Raw genomic sequence first — 16535 nt, 5'->3', positions numbered from 1 at the left:
GGATATAAATTTTAAAACACAAAATAAGGTTCAAAGTATTCTACAAGATTAGGAATTTTTTTTTATTTCAACTATAAATCAAATTCTTGCTTTATTTCACTGTTTCATCAAATATTTAAATGAATGATTTTTTTTTCTATTACTGAAAATTAAGGAAGAAGTTTAAAACCTGTGTAATTTACAAGACAAAAAGCTGAAGTTACAATACAGTAAAATTTAAAAGACAAATGAACTGCATATTTATGTCCTTTTAACAGTGCCATGATGTCAAGGGAATGATCTCCATTAAAAAATTTCATGTACGCAATGAAGATAATATATATAAAAAAGTTAAAATAACATGACCTTAAAGCCTGCTAATTTGACGAAATCATGAACATGAAGTTTTATCTAAACGATTGAAGTGAAATTAAATATAATCACGATCCCTGTCTAGACTTCTCCACAATTCCTAACCATTCTTCCGATTTCGCCACTTTATATATGAAAGCTTTTCAACTCTAGATGTTTGTATGTCAATAATGGTCACTTGATTATCACCACCCACCATCTTCGAGAGAAATTTCAAAGACATTACTTCACTATCATACTCTAAGGGGGAAAATTACAACAGCGTTCCCCGGTTCCAACTATTGCACCAATTTCGCCAATTTTTATTTTATAGGAACGCTCATGACAGATACAAAATCTATGATCATTTTTATTCTATCAGTCTTCATTTTGTATATAGATATATATAATAATGCCTGCCACAGACAGTTTCAACAACTAGATTGATTTCGACAATTTTCTTCTTCAATTAATTTCGTTGTTTTGAATGCATAGTTAAATAATTGGAATGATCTATATCTATTGTGTGAGTTATAAATAGCGAATCTAAAATAATATTCTCAATGCTGTGATAAGATATAGTTCTTCAAAGTTAGTTACCATTACTTAAGGCTTACTTATTTACAATTAAGGCTGTTAATACAATGAACGAAATACTGATTATTGAAGGCAAACAGCAGTTAATATTTCACACCTAATAGTCTGCATTTTATACTTCTTTATATTTTACATTTAATATCTAATGGAAGACATTGAGATTCATAAAATTTTATCACTGTACTAAATTACAAAAGATATAAAAGGCTAAGTATAATTTTATTAAATGTATTAAAATTTTATTTAAAAAAATACAATATTTAAAGTTGAATACGATCCCCATACATAAAATTATAAAAGAATTAATGTGTTCCCCATTTAATAACTAAATGGCGTGCAAAAGTTCTATTAGATTATTAAAAGACAAAATACTATTTAGATTATAAAGGTCTAAGACATTACATTCAATACTTCTTTGAAAATGAAATTCATCTTTGTAACTTATCATTAAAAACGTTTCTTATCCACGCCAGTATAATTGCTATTAAAAAATAAATACTATTAAATGTGTAGAGAAACGGCTATATGACGTATCGATCAGTGGAAGATATCTAGTTAATCTTCCACCATAAATCATTAAATATATCTCTAGGATTTTGTGATAATACTTCTAAAATTTTGCACTTCAACTAATTAGCATTATAATTATGGACTTTTTTAGTATACAAAAGATATATAAAAATGTAAATTTATTTTTTTGTAAATGGTATTTTTTACATTTTTTTAATAATATAAAATTATGTGACTATTTTTCACAACATATTAATTTAGCATCTCTGTCTAGTATCAGTAGTTACGAATTAAAACCGGTGTCAGAGTGTTTTGAACACTTTGCATTTAAAACTATATTAATAAAATGTTGAACCAGTCATATTAAACGAAAATCTTTATCATAATTATCAATTTCAATTATCATTTATATAATTTATATCAATTATCATTTATATTTATATTTATATTTCAATTATCAATTATACTGTATTGTACGATTCGTATGTAAAATTCATACGAAAAAATTAATCTCTGTAGAGGCCTTTAAACAACGGAAGATTTTCGATCTCTCGCCCCTTATAAACTTCCAATTTTTGTTTTTACTTTCATGTAATATCAACATAAGCAGTTTTTAATTAAGAAATATCGCGATTTAATGAAACAGTGAAAAATGTAATTCCATATCACCTCTTTGAGAGTTAGCTTCAGTATGAATTTTTAAAAATCATCATAAATATTCAATTATCGTGGCTGTTGACCTGTGACTCAGTCAGTCAACTGTAAAACAATAGTAGACCCTACTGGTAAGCGAAGTCAAAAACATGAGAAAAAATCCTGAAAACAGTCCTCTGAAATTTAAATGACACGTGATACTCAGATACGTGGTCATTGTAAATCAAATGAAAGCACAATATTAGATTACTTTGAAAACAAAATATAAAATTTCCGAATCTTCATCCCATCTTCAAAATTGTGGGGCTCCTAGAAAGTTATTTGTTAATTCAACTCTGCATCAAACATAATTATTTTAATAATTGTCATACTAGATCTATAATGATATAATTTTACTATAACTATAACAAGATATTAGGATGTGTTCTTTTGATAAACACGGTTGAAATGAATCGAAAATAGAATATATTGCCATTTAATTGCATGTTGAGTGCGATTCACAACTCCGAGTAATCTGATCGGCAGATAAGAGCTGTGATATAATAATATAATAAATTTCAATACCACCATTTTTTAAATGCTCATAATAGTTGAAATAAAACTGGAAGAAGTTGAGGTTCCGAATGGAGCTTCATATTATAATTGCCAGTTCTTGCATAATATGATAATATCAAAAACAAGATTCAGTCCTCAAAAATTGGCATTCTAAAATGGGTATCATTCTGTATAATAAACATATTTAGTCAAGAAAGGTACTTAATAGAATGCCACCTCCTTACGTTACAGCTGTATGTGCTTGTACAGTATACTGTAAACTATATACATAGTCATTGACTCTAAGACAGTGCAGTTATAAGTTATTACAATGAATGATTACCGTGTCAAGCTTTTACCCTCATAGCTAAAATATTTTTTGATGTAGTTATATGTAAACAGATAAAATATCTGCCCTATTAAATACTTTCGTATAACGGAGGCTGCTTATCATTTTGCATATAATCATGTTTGGCTTTAACAAATTCTACATATTCTAAATTCAGGTTCGTAACGAAATTTCGACCAATGAGAACAATAATTTTGAATGAAGAATTGCTTCTTCCCAATAAGGCACAACTATTTTATAATCATATTGCCTTTAATATCCTCTTCAGATCCCTGCAAGAATTGTCTTCCATAACACAATTAAAAGAATCACTACTGAGCGTCATCACATTAGAAGGAAATATAATAATTTATAATTAATGGAATACAGTTGCCGATTTTAAGCTAAAAATAATTTTAAAAGTATATAACACCTAGTGCAGATTTAACCATTACAAGTATTTATACGTCTTATTCCGATTTTATTAGAAGATTCCAAATATAAAATACATTAAAATTAGATTATTTATGAAAAGTTGCATTCAATAAAAATACATATATGAAATAATAAATATTTTATTGCTTTTAAATTGGCATAGCATCATTTTAAAGCAAATTTAGAAATTTTCCTCTAAATCATAAATTTTGAAGAAAGAAAAGGTGATAATAATTATTGTGCAATTAAATCACTTTTAGCAGAGTAAAAATTGCAGTTTTATTTTACATGAAAGAATATTACAAGTTAATCAACTAGAAATAAAAAAAAAATCCAATAAGTTAAATAAATCAAGAAAAATTAATACCCTTATATCAAGACAGAGTACCACAAATAACGAAAGCTCTGATACGCTAAGTTACACTAGTTAAACGTTTGTCGGTTATATATAATCAAACTCATCCATTAAATAGATTAGATATTGCAGAAGAATTTTTAAAGAATCCAGATTTATTGTCACCCATCATTAAGTATAAACTATACATTGCACAGAAAATACATTATGAATGTTCACTCTAAATGCATGCATGTATAATCTACTAAGAGATATTAGCATCTAAAGCGTAACTTTTTTTCAATATCTCGAATAAACAATAAAATTAAAAATCTTTTTTTTTAAATTAAAAGTTTTTAATCGTTGTTGCTTTTAATTATTTAAGTGATTTGTCCATATCTGGGGGCACGACAGTGCCCCCGCCAAGTCGAGCAAAAACAAGCGGCACGGCCGTACTATCCTTTTCTCGAAGCAGTTCAGGCCATTTTCAACCCCCTATAACTTCGTTGTGGATAAAACTAGAAGCCTGAATTTTCAGTAACCAAGCAGGCATTATATAAACATGGTATATTTCAAATTTCATTAAATTTGAACCAGTAGTTTAAGAATTATAACTAGTCAAAGTTTGTGAATTTTGTCACTGACTGACTGACTGACAGATCATCAAAACTCTAAGGCACTTCTAGCAGACATAGAAGCTTCAAATTTAGAATACAATTAGTGTTTAGTGTATAAATCAAGGAAAAACTAAAAAATCCATGTAATAATGGACGGATCGATAAATTTTTCGAAGTTTCGAGCATTATCCATTTTGTCGGCAAATTCGCCGCCAAGTCGCCAAATGGTCGCCAAGTTTGTCACCAAGCTCTCGTATCACTGGCTCGACATCCGGCAGCATCCAATACAGATTACTGTAAAACGGTCTTTCATATGATAACACTACTCTCGCTGGGAAAAATTAATTAAATCTCAAAATTACAGGTTTCTAACAATATCTAATTTGAAATAATTCAATTTGAAGCTGTGGAAGCTGCAAACGCAATGGGTGACTTTCAGAAAATCAATCTGGTAGAAGAAAGCAAACTGATCTTCAAAGTATGATCGCAAAACTTAATGTCGATCAAAAAAGAGTCTTCGATATGATCACAAATAAAATGGACACAACCGATAATAACGCTGACGTTTTACGCTGTTTTGTGAGTGGAACTGGTGGCACTGGAAAGAGCTTTTTAATAAAAACTCTGAAAATTTTGTTAAGACGTATTTAAACAAAAAAAAGTGGCAGTTAGTACTCCAACAGGAATAGCTGACTATACATAGAATAGATTGACTATACATAGACTATTTCAACTGCCTGTAGAACACAAGCAAATACCGAAGTACAAACAACTTTCTGATGAAGTGCTCCTTCTGAGATCAGATTTGAAAGAAGTAGTGTTGCTTATAATAGACGAAGTGTCGATGATATCCAATGTTTAACATATATTTACTTACGCTTATCTGAAATATTCGACACAAGAGACGATTAGAATGGGTAGTTTGGAAAAAAACATCTTGTAGTTTTCGGAGATCTCTTACAGCGTCCGCCGGTAAGAGAAAAGTCACCTTTTGAAAAACTATCAACTGCTGAAACTAACAAGTTATTAGGTTCCCTCAGTGTACCGAATCTGTGGACCGAACTGTTCATATACGATGAACTTACAATTAACATGCGACAGCTCAATGATTTTGACTCTGTTGAAATGCTAAATAGAATAAGATTAGGTGTGACTACACAAAAAGACCGCGACTTACTCTCGACTAGATTAATAACTCTCAAATCCAATTCAAATAAAAACAGATTAATTGAAATAATTGAACACCTCTCGAAACTTCCTGATGATATCGTTTGCTTATTATCTACAAACAACATGTGTCAACAATTAAATACTGCAATGCTTAAATCTCTTCTACATCCCAAAATAAAACTTACAGCTGTAGATAGCATAAATTTCCCCAGATACCTAACAAAAAGAGCTCGTGAATGCATAAAAAAATATGAAGACGATGCTTCTATGACTGTAGGCCTGGAAGAGAACATAATTATAAAAATAGGAGCAAAAGTCGTGTTAAGGCGAAATATTGACGTGAGTCTTGGTTTAGTTAACGATTCTATCGGTATAGTGCAAAGAGTAAAGGTTGATCAGGAAAATACAAAAAATAATTAAGAAAATATACATTGCATTTAATAAAGAACATGTTTACGAGCTTAGTCCGGTCAAAACTAAATTTGAAATTATTAATAGAGCTTATGTTCATCGCGAACCGTTTCCCATATGTATAGCCTATGCTATAACTATAGACAAAAGTCACGGTCTAAGTCTAAATAATGCACTGATGGATATTGGTTCTGCAGCCTTCACATCCGGTCAGGCTTACGTGGCACTTCCGAGAGTTACAAGTCTGGACGGCTTACATCTAATAAATGTCGACTTTGCAAGTATTAAAGCGCAGGAATCCTCAATTTGTGAATACAACAGAGTAAGAAGCATTTACCGTCCAGACTTGTCAAAAATTGTCACATCAAAGCTTACGAGAAAAACCCATAGAGACAGAGACTGGGCTTTGAGAAAAACTGTGGCTGAATCTCAAGAAGTAGTACCGGAAAAGAAAAAGGGGAAGACTACATACACAAATAAGAAAAGGACTATCTACAAAAAGAAATGAGATGCCATCAAAAACATAACTTGTAAAAAAAAACCAAGTCTCGCAACTCAATTCTTCTATCGTAAAAAGTTGTGAGATCCATGTAATACCAAGTCGGTCCATTTATTCAGTCCCTACTTAAGGGTCCTTCTGTCTTAAGTTATTACATAATTAGCTAACCCAACAACATCTTATGGTGACCATATCAATATTAAAAATCTTTTATGGTTTAAATAAATAGATTGACTTGGCAATCGCATGAAAACACAATGCATTTATACATTAAATTAGATTACATTAACATATTATATTAAATTAGATAGTTTAGTGCGATTGCCAAGTCAATCTATTTATTTAAACCATAAAAGATTTTTAATATTGATATGGTCACCATAAGATGTTGTTGGGTTAGCTAATTATGTAATAACTTAAGACAGAAGGACCCTTAAGTAGGGACTGAATAAATGGACCGACTTGGTATTACATGGATCTCACAACTTTTTACGATAGAAGAATTGAGTTGCGAGACTTGGTTTTTTTTTACAAGTTATGTTTTTGATGGCATTTATTATACATGCAGAGAGTTAATCATATTTCTATAACTAAAAAATAATTTTTCATTTTTAAGCGTTAAAATTCATTAGAATCAATGCAGAAGTAATAAATATGTCAAATAATAAATACATTTTAAGTTGAATAAAAATTAAATCACATTCCCAGAACAATATTCTTTCCTGATGAAAATTCAGGAAAACTGATTCTTCAAATGCTTAATTATTTTTTTTTCCTTGTTAATAAAATACGTCACTGTCACTATTTACTACTGTTTATTAAACAAGAGACATAGAAATTTTTGTGAGAGAATCAGAAATGAAAGGAAAGTTATCGGACGGGAAGTTGATTTCAAGTAACAGCTTTCGCATTTAAAAACTTTCATTGATTATTTTTAAAGTCCGTATCCTGATATTATTTTTTTTTCTTTTCAGAACAACTGAGGAAACTGTCGATGGGCGGGAAGATACCAAAGCCAAAGGTAGGTGCTGATAATCTGAGTTTTCCTTGTTTTTGTCTACTATTGCTTCAGATATACTTGCATAATAGTACTGTTTTGAAATGACATAGCTTAAACTCCGAAGAGGAATATATATATTTGATGTCCCAAAAAAGTGGTGCAAATACTTATTTATTTAACTATTGCGCCTAGATATAAACTTATAATCAAACAAGCGGGAATGGTCTTCCCAAAACTTTCTCGCATATTTTGTAATAAACTTTTTATGCCAGAGACTGTCTGACATGCCAATGGCGTACGATAGTTACGAAATATAAATCTCTGTTGCACATTTAGCAATTTTACTGAATATATCATGTCATCTTTGGCGAGTTATTTGTCTATTAATCCTTGGCATGCATTAATAGTATAAGAAAATCAAATTTGTGTTTTAGACGCATTTTTCTCAAATCAATTGAAACAAAAATTTGACACAAAAATGTACTTGTAGTCACAAAATCCCACACCAAGTTTGATATATTGAAGTCATTGAGTTTTTGAGTTATAGCGTTTATATTTTTCTGTACAGACAGTCCATCCCATGTCGGGTTTCACTCAAATTTGACAGATGTCTTCACTATAGATGTTAAATCTGTGAACAGAGTTTTATCTATTTAGCTCTTTTCATTTTGTAATTATCATATTAACTTATATTCGAGCAGATGGACAGAAGGACTTCCTCTGAACAGATTATACTCCAAGTTTGAAAGAAATCTACAAATTTGATGTAAATTCCGTATACCAATTTTCAACCATCTAGCTCAAATCATTTCTGAATTTTGTCATAGACAGACAGACATTTTCTAAAAAAGTGTTTTTCGAATTCAGAGCTGTCTAAAATGTGGAAATTCGTCAAAATCTCGAGTTCGAATTTTGTTTGGTGATTATTATACTTATCCCATACTACGTATACGAGAAAATAAAAATTTGCTTAAATATCGAAGAGTAATTGTATCAGCATTGCTTATGTGGAGGTAAGCAATAAAAAGAAGAAAAACAATTACTTTATTTACAGTTCTCTGAAGTGTTAAAGATTGAATAAATAAAATGTTCCAGTTCATTCATCTATAAAAACATTAGTTGTTAATTTCTGTTTACAAAATTTGCAGAGATATTAAATGGACCGATACCACTTGCACTTGATTCTAAATAGTATTGATTCTTTTGATGAAAAATTCGTGGATAATATAATAATAAACTAAATTATTTTTTTAAAAAATGGAATCAGGAAATACGAATTCATTTATTAGCTGTTATTAAATTTAAAAATGGTAAAATTAAGAATAGTATATAAATTAAGATAGTAATAAAAACTGTTCAAAATGTGCATTCCCACCAATACAAATCTGCATTTTCTGACAATGTTTGCATGCAGCCTACTCATCATTTGTTACATGAATATAGTTTTCTTTCTCTCAACGTTATGCTAGTCTACAAAAGTTGTATTATAAATAGCCGAATGTAATATACCCCATAAATAAGAGTCAAAAGATGTCACATGAGGTGACTAGAAAAACATTTAGTTAGTCACTTTAGGCCATATCAGACGGTTCATTACTCAATCACCGTCTTAAGATGACTTGTGATATGGAAGTGTACCATCAAATTTAAATGACAGGTGTTGAAGTGCTATGTAAGTTAAATCAATAATTAGTGCAGGCACTATGTCTTCAAAGTTAAAGCACTGCTCAAAGTATTTTTGAATGCAATAGATCAACAAACGAATTTCTGCAGATGCCACATCTCACATTTTTTTTTTTTTAATTTACAAACAGTTGGTATTGGTTACGAACTTCACCCGTGAAGCATGAATTTGAGGTCTGACATTATATTCTTTTATCCAAATAGCATTCCTCAAAAAAGAAGGGTTATTCTGCATAAAGTAAGGTAAATTATGAATATTTAAATGTCGGTCATAATCTGGTTGAAGCTAGGAACGGTCTGATTATCCTTAGTGCAGAATGGTGTATGAATGCCAGTTATTTCGTACTGTACGCATAGTCGTTTTTGGAATGCTAAATTCTGAATTGATTGTTTATGCACTAAAATGAGTTTGGTTTGCATCATAAATTAAGATGTCAACTTCTCAGTCGCTTGTGTAATGCTTCGTCCTTCCTAAGCAAGTAGATATCCTATAATTTGCAACTGTTCAACCTCCTGCAAATATATTCCCCGGAAAAATGTTGGAAATTTGGAAAATGATCCTTGTAGCTGGGCTAGCATTAGGAATATGTATAGTCTAAATCCTCAGAATTTCAAAAGATTCTTCTCTACTGAAATAGGACGTATATTAGATAAAGTTTAATTTACAGTACACATTTACGAGCGATTAACTTATTTATTCTAGTTCGAAATTGCGCAAGTTACCTTAAATTATTTTTCCTTTTCGCGTTTTCTTATCTTTCCATATGAAATCGATATTGCAACGATTAGCCAAACAAACTAAACAATAATTTGTAATAATACATCAAGTCATGATTTGGGGTCATGTTATAGGAGATAAAAATTTGCAAAAGACAGTTTTTAAACTGAATACAAAAAAATTAATTCCATAACAAATATACTCCAAAATAAGTTAGTGGCAGGATTTTTAAATTTAGAAATAAGCATATCTGTGAATTTTACAAAATGGAAGGTGAACTTTGTATGTATATAGATAAGTGTAACAGGCACATTTTATTTAGTGACTACGTAGGCCGAATAAATTTTTTTTAAATCTTTTTGTTATTTACCTCCAGAGCAGCCAAAATAGATTATATATATATATATATATATAATAAAACTTAATAACTGGAACTCCTTAGTATTAAGGATTTAAGTGCAGTATTTAAGAAACCAAAGGCTTCACTTTTTCCAAACTCCTTTTATTTATTGTTTGCAGGTTACTGCAAACTTCGTTTGATGTATAGTAAGACTTCATAGACGTGACTCGATGTCATGTAGCGTAGAAAAACTTAGGTCACGAAAATTGCAGCAAAACTTTCCTTTTACATAACCTTCTACACATGAAAAAAATTATCCTGGTTTAAAAGATTCTACTAAAATTACTACTCTAAAATTATTATTCTTTCAGTTGAATTTCTTCATTATTATTATTTACAAACTTTGAAATTGTTATAAAATTTGTGAGTTTTTTCCTTGATGGTAGATGATAGTTTATTCTTAATCGCATAGCTGCAAACAGCCAACTACCCAAAAGACAGTAGATTCTAAATTTCGAAACATATGGATCATTTTACATCTCTCACGACAGCATGAAGTGACTTCCATTCATGAAGCGTTAAAATCTCAAAACTGATCATAATAAAAAGGAGGGGGGTTATATTTATAGTTTAGAGTAATACGAATAGTATAATAAAAAAATCTTTAATTGAACTCTTTAAAAATACATATACATTATCTGAATGACATTATCATACCTGATAAAAATCAAAAGTATCAATTTTCTTGTTCACTGAAATGACGTTGCAGGAGACGATTGGCGGTAATGCCGTAAGGTTCACCGAATGTCATATGCAATCCTGAAAATAAATATGAAAGCCTCTTTTAACTGATATTTGTATCAATTATAAAAGGTATCTTAAAATTTTATAATTTCTATTTTTATACACTTTTCTTAATAACAAGTTTTGATTAAAATAAATTTTTTTATATAAACTCTATCCATTGGTAAAAATTCACAAACCTAGTGATATACTTTCATGGTTAATTGAATCCTAACTTAAATCATTTTAATACATAAATCTATAAATTATATGCGTAGGTATACACATCAAGTAGAAAAAAATGTTTGAAATGACGGAAAGGATTAAACATTACTAGCTCACCCGGCAAACGTTGTTCTGCCTTATAAATTATTTCTATTGAATATTTTGGTTGTTAACGAATGTATTGTAAGTGTGTAGGGGTGGGATCTATGACAGAAGGAGAATGGAGCACTATAGACGATGATCGCCGATAAAAACTAAAAAAACACCAATCATTCATTTTCTCAATACAATGTATTTCATTAACGTAACGAACATATACATTGTTTGATCTCTTAAAAGTTAAACGTAAAGGGAAAAAAGTAATATATTTTTTGTCCTAAAGTATAAAAATGAAATAAAGAAAATCAATATTCATTTTGAAGAGCAATTGAGTGTACGATATTTTTTCTCAGTCCGTCTTTAGCCAACACAAATAAGCTCGATAGTTTGCCCCCGCGAGAACATGGTGTGCCCAAATCTAAGCCGCAAACAGACATCGTTTGGCCTTGCGATGTCTGATATTTGTGCGTTTTACCTTGGCCTTGCCGCAAACATATATTGATTGTCATTGCGAATGCGAATCCAATAGGAAATTGAACGCGTTTGAATTCAATTGGCACATCTGTGTCTGTGAGAATCATTGGAATTCGTGGCAGCAAAACATTTTCGGCTCGGAATTTGCCATTCAAAATGGTGGCTCCGATAACGTTTTTCATCAATTTTTTAATGACCAATCGCGTGTCATTGCACAGCCATTATGGTTTCAAATTCCGAAGTAAAATAACCGGAGATCCAACTTTCAGTCATAGAAGATGTGGTGACATGCCTGGCAAATCCAGTGAGTTCAAAAACTCTGTTGGAAAATGTACAGTTTCGTTAGCATCGCAAACTGTATCGATGAATTTGTATGATACCAAGTCGCCTGGCAACGACTGCTGTATCTTGAAGTTTAAATCGTCGACGTCCATATTTTTTGCTGCCAAAATGGCTCTTTCTGCCAGCCACGCATGATTTATGTATTATGTGCGTACATCGGGAAATATGCGGTCAATGAGAGCATTTTGCGAATCAACGATAGTGCAGAAATTAGTGGGCAATTTTATGCATCCAGTATTTTCATAGACAGCAACTTTTCCATCACCAATATCTAAAAATTGGTCCGAGAATGTGCCAGCAGATGGATCTTGTAGCATTTGGACGCGTGTGTTTATTTTTAGCTGGACTTTTTCAACATTTCGCCACAGTGGCGATGATTTCAAGCAAGCGTTGGTCTCCTCATCGTACGGTGAGCATGGATAGGAACACCCTAATTAGACTAGCGTTATGAAATATACTTTACGACCTATTCTCATACCTACCAAATACACATAAAAAATTTCATGAAAATCGGTCGAGCCGTTTCGGAGGAGTGCGAACACAAATACCGTGACATGAGATTTTTACATATTAGACTAGCCGCCTTTGGCGACCAGCCGGTTCGCCAATCTTAATGTTCGTTAAAATTTTAATAATTAAATATTTTATGCAATTCCTAGTTTAATAGCTTCTTCATCAAAATATTTTAAAACTTCAACTTTTGATAGTCATATAATTCTCTCATAATATCCTTCAGTCATAACGTAATATGTATCTCTCTAATTTTCTGTCAGTTCCCGTAGAATTTATACTATAAATTAAAGTGGAAAGGATTAATCTGCATGTAATATAATAATATTTTTTACTAAAATAAAGTTTTTTTTTTTTTTTTTTTTTGTAATATGATTACTGAAAACAGTCACTGAGTGTTTAAACTTTATGGGCACTAAAGAATATCTTTTCTAATTTATGTAATATTTCAAGAATTTGTCAACAAAATATTCTCAGATTCATTATGACCAGAACGATTAATTAACAATGTTTAATTTTAAATGCATCAAACACTAAGAAAATAAAACGAATCGTTTAAAATAATCGGTTGAAAACAGGTTAAAAAAAACTACTTAAAAAACGATGTACTTAAAACTATAAGCGTATACAAAAAATATATAACTAACATAAATACAATTTTAATACAAAAACATGCAACTAACCTAAAAATAATTTAAATCATCCGTTGATAATGGTTGTCATGTCAACAATCAGAACACAATGCGCATGCGTGAATTTTCAACGCCAGTTACGGTAACGCAAATGCGTGAGTTTTTCTACGCCAGTTGGGGTAACGCTATGCAGATTAGAATTTTTTATTTTCCTTTATTATGTTTTATTTTAATTCAAAAGTACTTAAGAATGAATCTGAAAGATCGATTCATTAACAATGTTTAATTTTAAATGCATCAAACATTAAGAAAATAAATAGAATCGTTTCAAATAATCAGTCGAAAAATCTTAAGCCTAGCCTCATGACTGTTGGGAAAAAAAACTGAAGCCGTACTCATTTGGCGGTGGGGAAAATGAAAAGATTTTTTTGGCGGGAAAGTTAGTTTTTAATTAATAATTAAAATTCTAATTAAAAATTCAAAAAAAGGGCTATCCTATCTTTTAAGTTAGATCAAACTGCACACGGTGTGCAAATTTGATTAAAATCGGTTAAGTAGTTTAGGAGTCCATCGCGGACAAACAACGTGACACGTAATTTATATATATTAAGATATAAAATCAATGCATTTACTATAGAAAAAAATTGCGAAGTATAAAAATTCTTATACAATCCAGTTATCTCAGTTTTATAGTTATAGGTCATAGTATTCTTGACTCATTAGGATTTGAAACAAAACAAAAGTATTGTTCTCCGACCACAACTGTTCCGAGTTATAAAACTGCGAATTTCATTATTTTAAGCCAGTCAGCAATTGCATTTGGAAAATTAAGTTGAGGTCATCATTAAAATGGTCTAAATAATTTAAAATATTGATATTTAGAACTTCATAATTCGATCAATTTTAATAGGTGGTGGTATTTATCTTCTTGAAAATGTTAATGTATCAAAAATATTTTATTAATTATGATAATTAAAATCGAACACCGATTATGTAAATCAACAGATCCAACATAAAATATATTTACGTCATTTAGAGCACTTTTTCAGTTGTATATAAGCTTTTTAGGTTTAGAAATTAGCTGTTAGGCTGCAATTAGAATGAATACTTTTGATATTGACTGCCTCGATTAACATTCCATTTTGGTACCTTTTGGGCTTCTAGGTCTTGCAATTTCGAAATAGAGTTAGTTGTGATGAGAAGGTATTTTATTCTGGAAACTTCCATACAATAAAGTATGAGAAAGTTTAAATCTCTACGGAATTCTGCGTCCACAATACTTGGCTCAGAAAAGTTTTTTCTTTAAAAACTGATATCAGAATCCCAGTTGTTTAACATCAAACGCAGCCACGAAACTTTGATTTTTATAAAATGTTTTAAGTGCACTACTGCTGAAATGTTACTTTTTTAAAGTATTAGATTTGGAAGACAAAACAGTTGTCATTGGCATTCACAGGAATGCTGTCAGGTCGCCAATGGCAAATCATTACACGCATGTACTCTAATTAATTATCTAATGATAGAACATTTTACTATGTAGCAATGTAGCTTATGTAAAGAAAAGAAATTAACGGTGCTGTGATTAGAAGCACGGAAATTATCCACATGATTTATTTTACAAGTAAGTTTATAACAATTATTCTCTCTGGTTGTTCATACCATTATATATTTCTTTTTTTAAATATGGCTTTCAAGAGAAAATTTAGAAAGACCATGTTTATAAAATGAACAGAAATGATACATAAGGGTATTAAAAAATTGGATTGTTCTTCAAAACACCTGCCATTAACATATTTGCTTCCGGTCTTTCAATTTGGTTAACATAATCTTCCTAAACTGATGACTGGCAATGGATGACCCATGAATCAAGAAGAAGCAAAAATATAATAATGTTCATAACGAAAGAAATAATTGTTGTTAAGTTATTCAAAAAATAAATTCGAAGGATGCAATTTGTACGCCATTTTTAAAAAAATTGTCTTTTTTTATATACAGCCATCTCTCAAATCATCCATTGTTAGAAATGCATTGTCTTAGCACTGTTTACATTGTTATTATGACATTAGATAACGTTGCTGGGAAATGCGAATACTACTGAAAATTAGTTTGAAACAACATATTTGAATTCGATAGTTTTTGTTTTATGAATAATTTAAAAAATATAATTTAAATGTAGAGATATTTACATCGATATTAGATAATTAGATGTAGCAGCAAAATTGTGTCCAGTTTAAAATATTGATGCAAATACTAACATTTGTTTTAAAAGTGATCCAAAAGTACGCAATAAAAAGGTATTGGTAAAAAAACCGTATGTCGATAAGGACTGGGTTAAATATAATTTATTCACTTACTTCCCAAATATGGTACTCTTTATTTATATACGCTTATTTTATTTAGATAAAACGTATGAAACTGTTATTCAGGTTATAAATTTGGAAATCAGCATTTTAATCAAACATATAAAAGAACCAGCGGGAGTTGTTCCCCATATCTCATCAGCAGGGGGGATTCTTAAAACTTTTATCTTTTATTTTATTCCCCAAACCCTTATAACTTTATCTTTGAAGTGTTATCCTTCCCTCCCCCTCCCTGCATGAAACTTTGGATCTTGGGTAAGACCATGAATCCTTGTATGGCTTTGGTGAACAATAGTTACGAAATATAGTATATTGAAATCTGATGGGAATTTACTGATTCTATCATGTGATTTTTGGTGAGTTCATTAGTGGTTAATCCTGCCATGCGGTTAATAGTACCTGAAAAATGAATTTGTGTTTCAGATGCGTTTTTTTTTTTTTTTTTTTCCAATCTATTGAAACCAAAATTTGGCACAGAACTAGAATTGCAGCTAGAAAATCACATTCCGATTTTGATATATTTAGTCAATGCATTTTTGAGCTCTTACGTGCCTGTTAAAATACAGACGGACAAACAATGTATCTCTAAATAGATTTGATTCTAAATCTGATATCTATACTTTACGCGTTAAGCCGATGCACCAAATGTTATCATTCAGCTCTTACCATTGTGTAGTTATCGTGTCAACTTATATTCAGACAGCCATATTTATTCTGAATGCATTTCGCTCAAAATTTGACGGAAATCTACAAAGTTGATGTGATACCAAAAATGAACCAAATAATAAAAATTGATAAAAATACCAATTGATAAAATATACCAAATTTTACCCGGCTAGCTCAAAACGGTTTTGAGTCATTCTTGTCACAGATAGAAAGGCATAATGTCAAAATCTATTTTTCGTACTCAGGTAGCTGTAAAAAGAGGAGATTTGCTAAAATCTGGAGTT

General features: G+C 30.5%; 1 protein-coding gene across 2 annotated transcripts in view; it reads left to right on the top strand.

The window, feature by feature from the left end:
- The window catches only part of LOC129985277 (ankycorbin-like), a 93858-nt gene that overhangs the window by 54852 nt on the left and 22471 nt on the right, over positions 1-16535 (top strand). For both annotated transcript variants that reach the window (XM_056095248.1, XM_056095247.1), the window contains exon 13: positions 7394-7440. In XM_056095248.1, the coding sequence (XP_055951223.1) occupies positions 7394-7440 (47 nt within the window). The remainder of the gene's footprint in view (positions 1-7393; positions 7441-16535) is intronic.

Source organism: Argiope bruennichi, chromosome 9 (assembly GCF_947563725.1).
Source record: "Argiope bruennichi chromosome 9, qqArgBrue1.1, whole genome shotgun sequence".
Taxonomy (NCBI): Eukaryota; Metazoa; Arthropoda; class Arachnida; order Araneae; family Araneidae; genus Argiope; species Argiope bruennichi.
The sequence above is the reverse complement of the archived record's forward strand: the minus strand, read 5'-3'. Positions and strand labels throughout refer to the sequence as shown.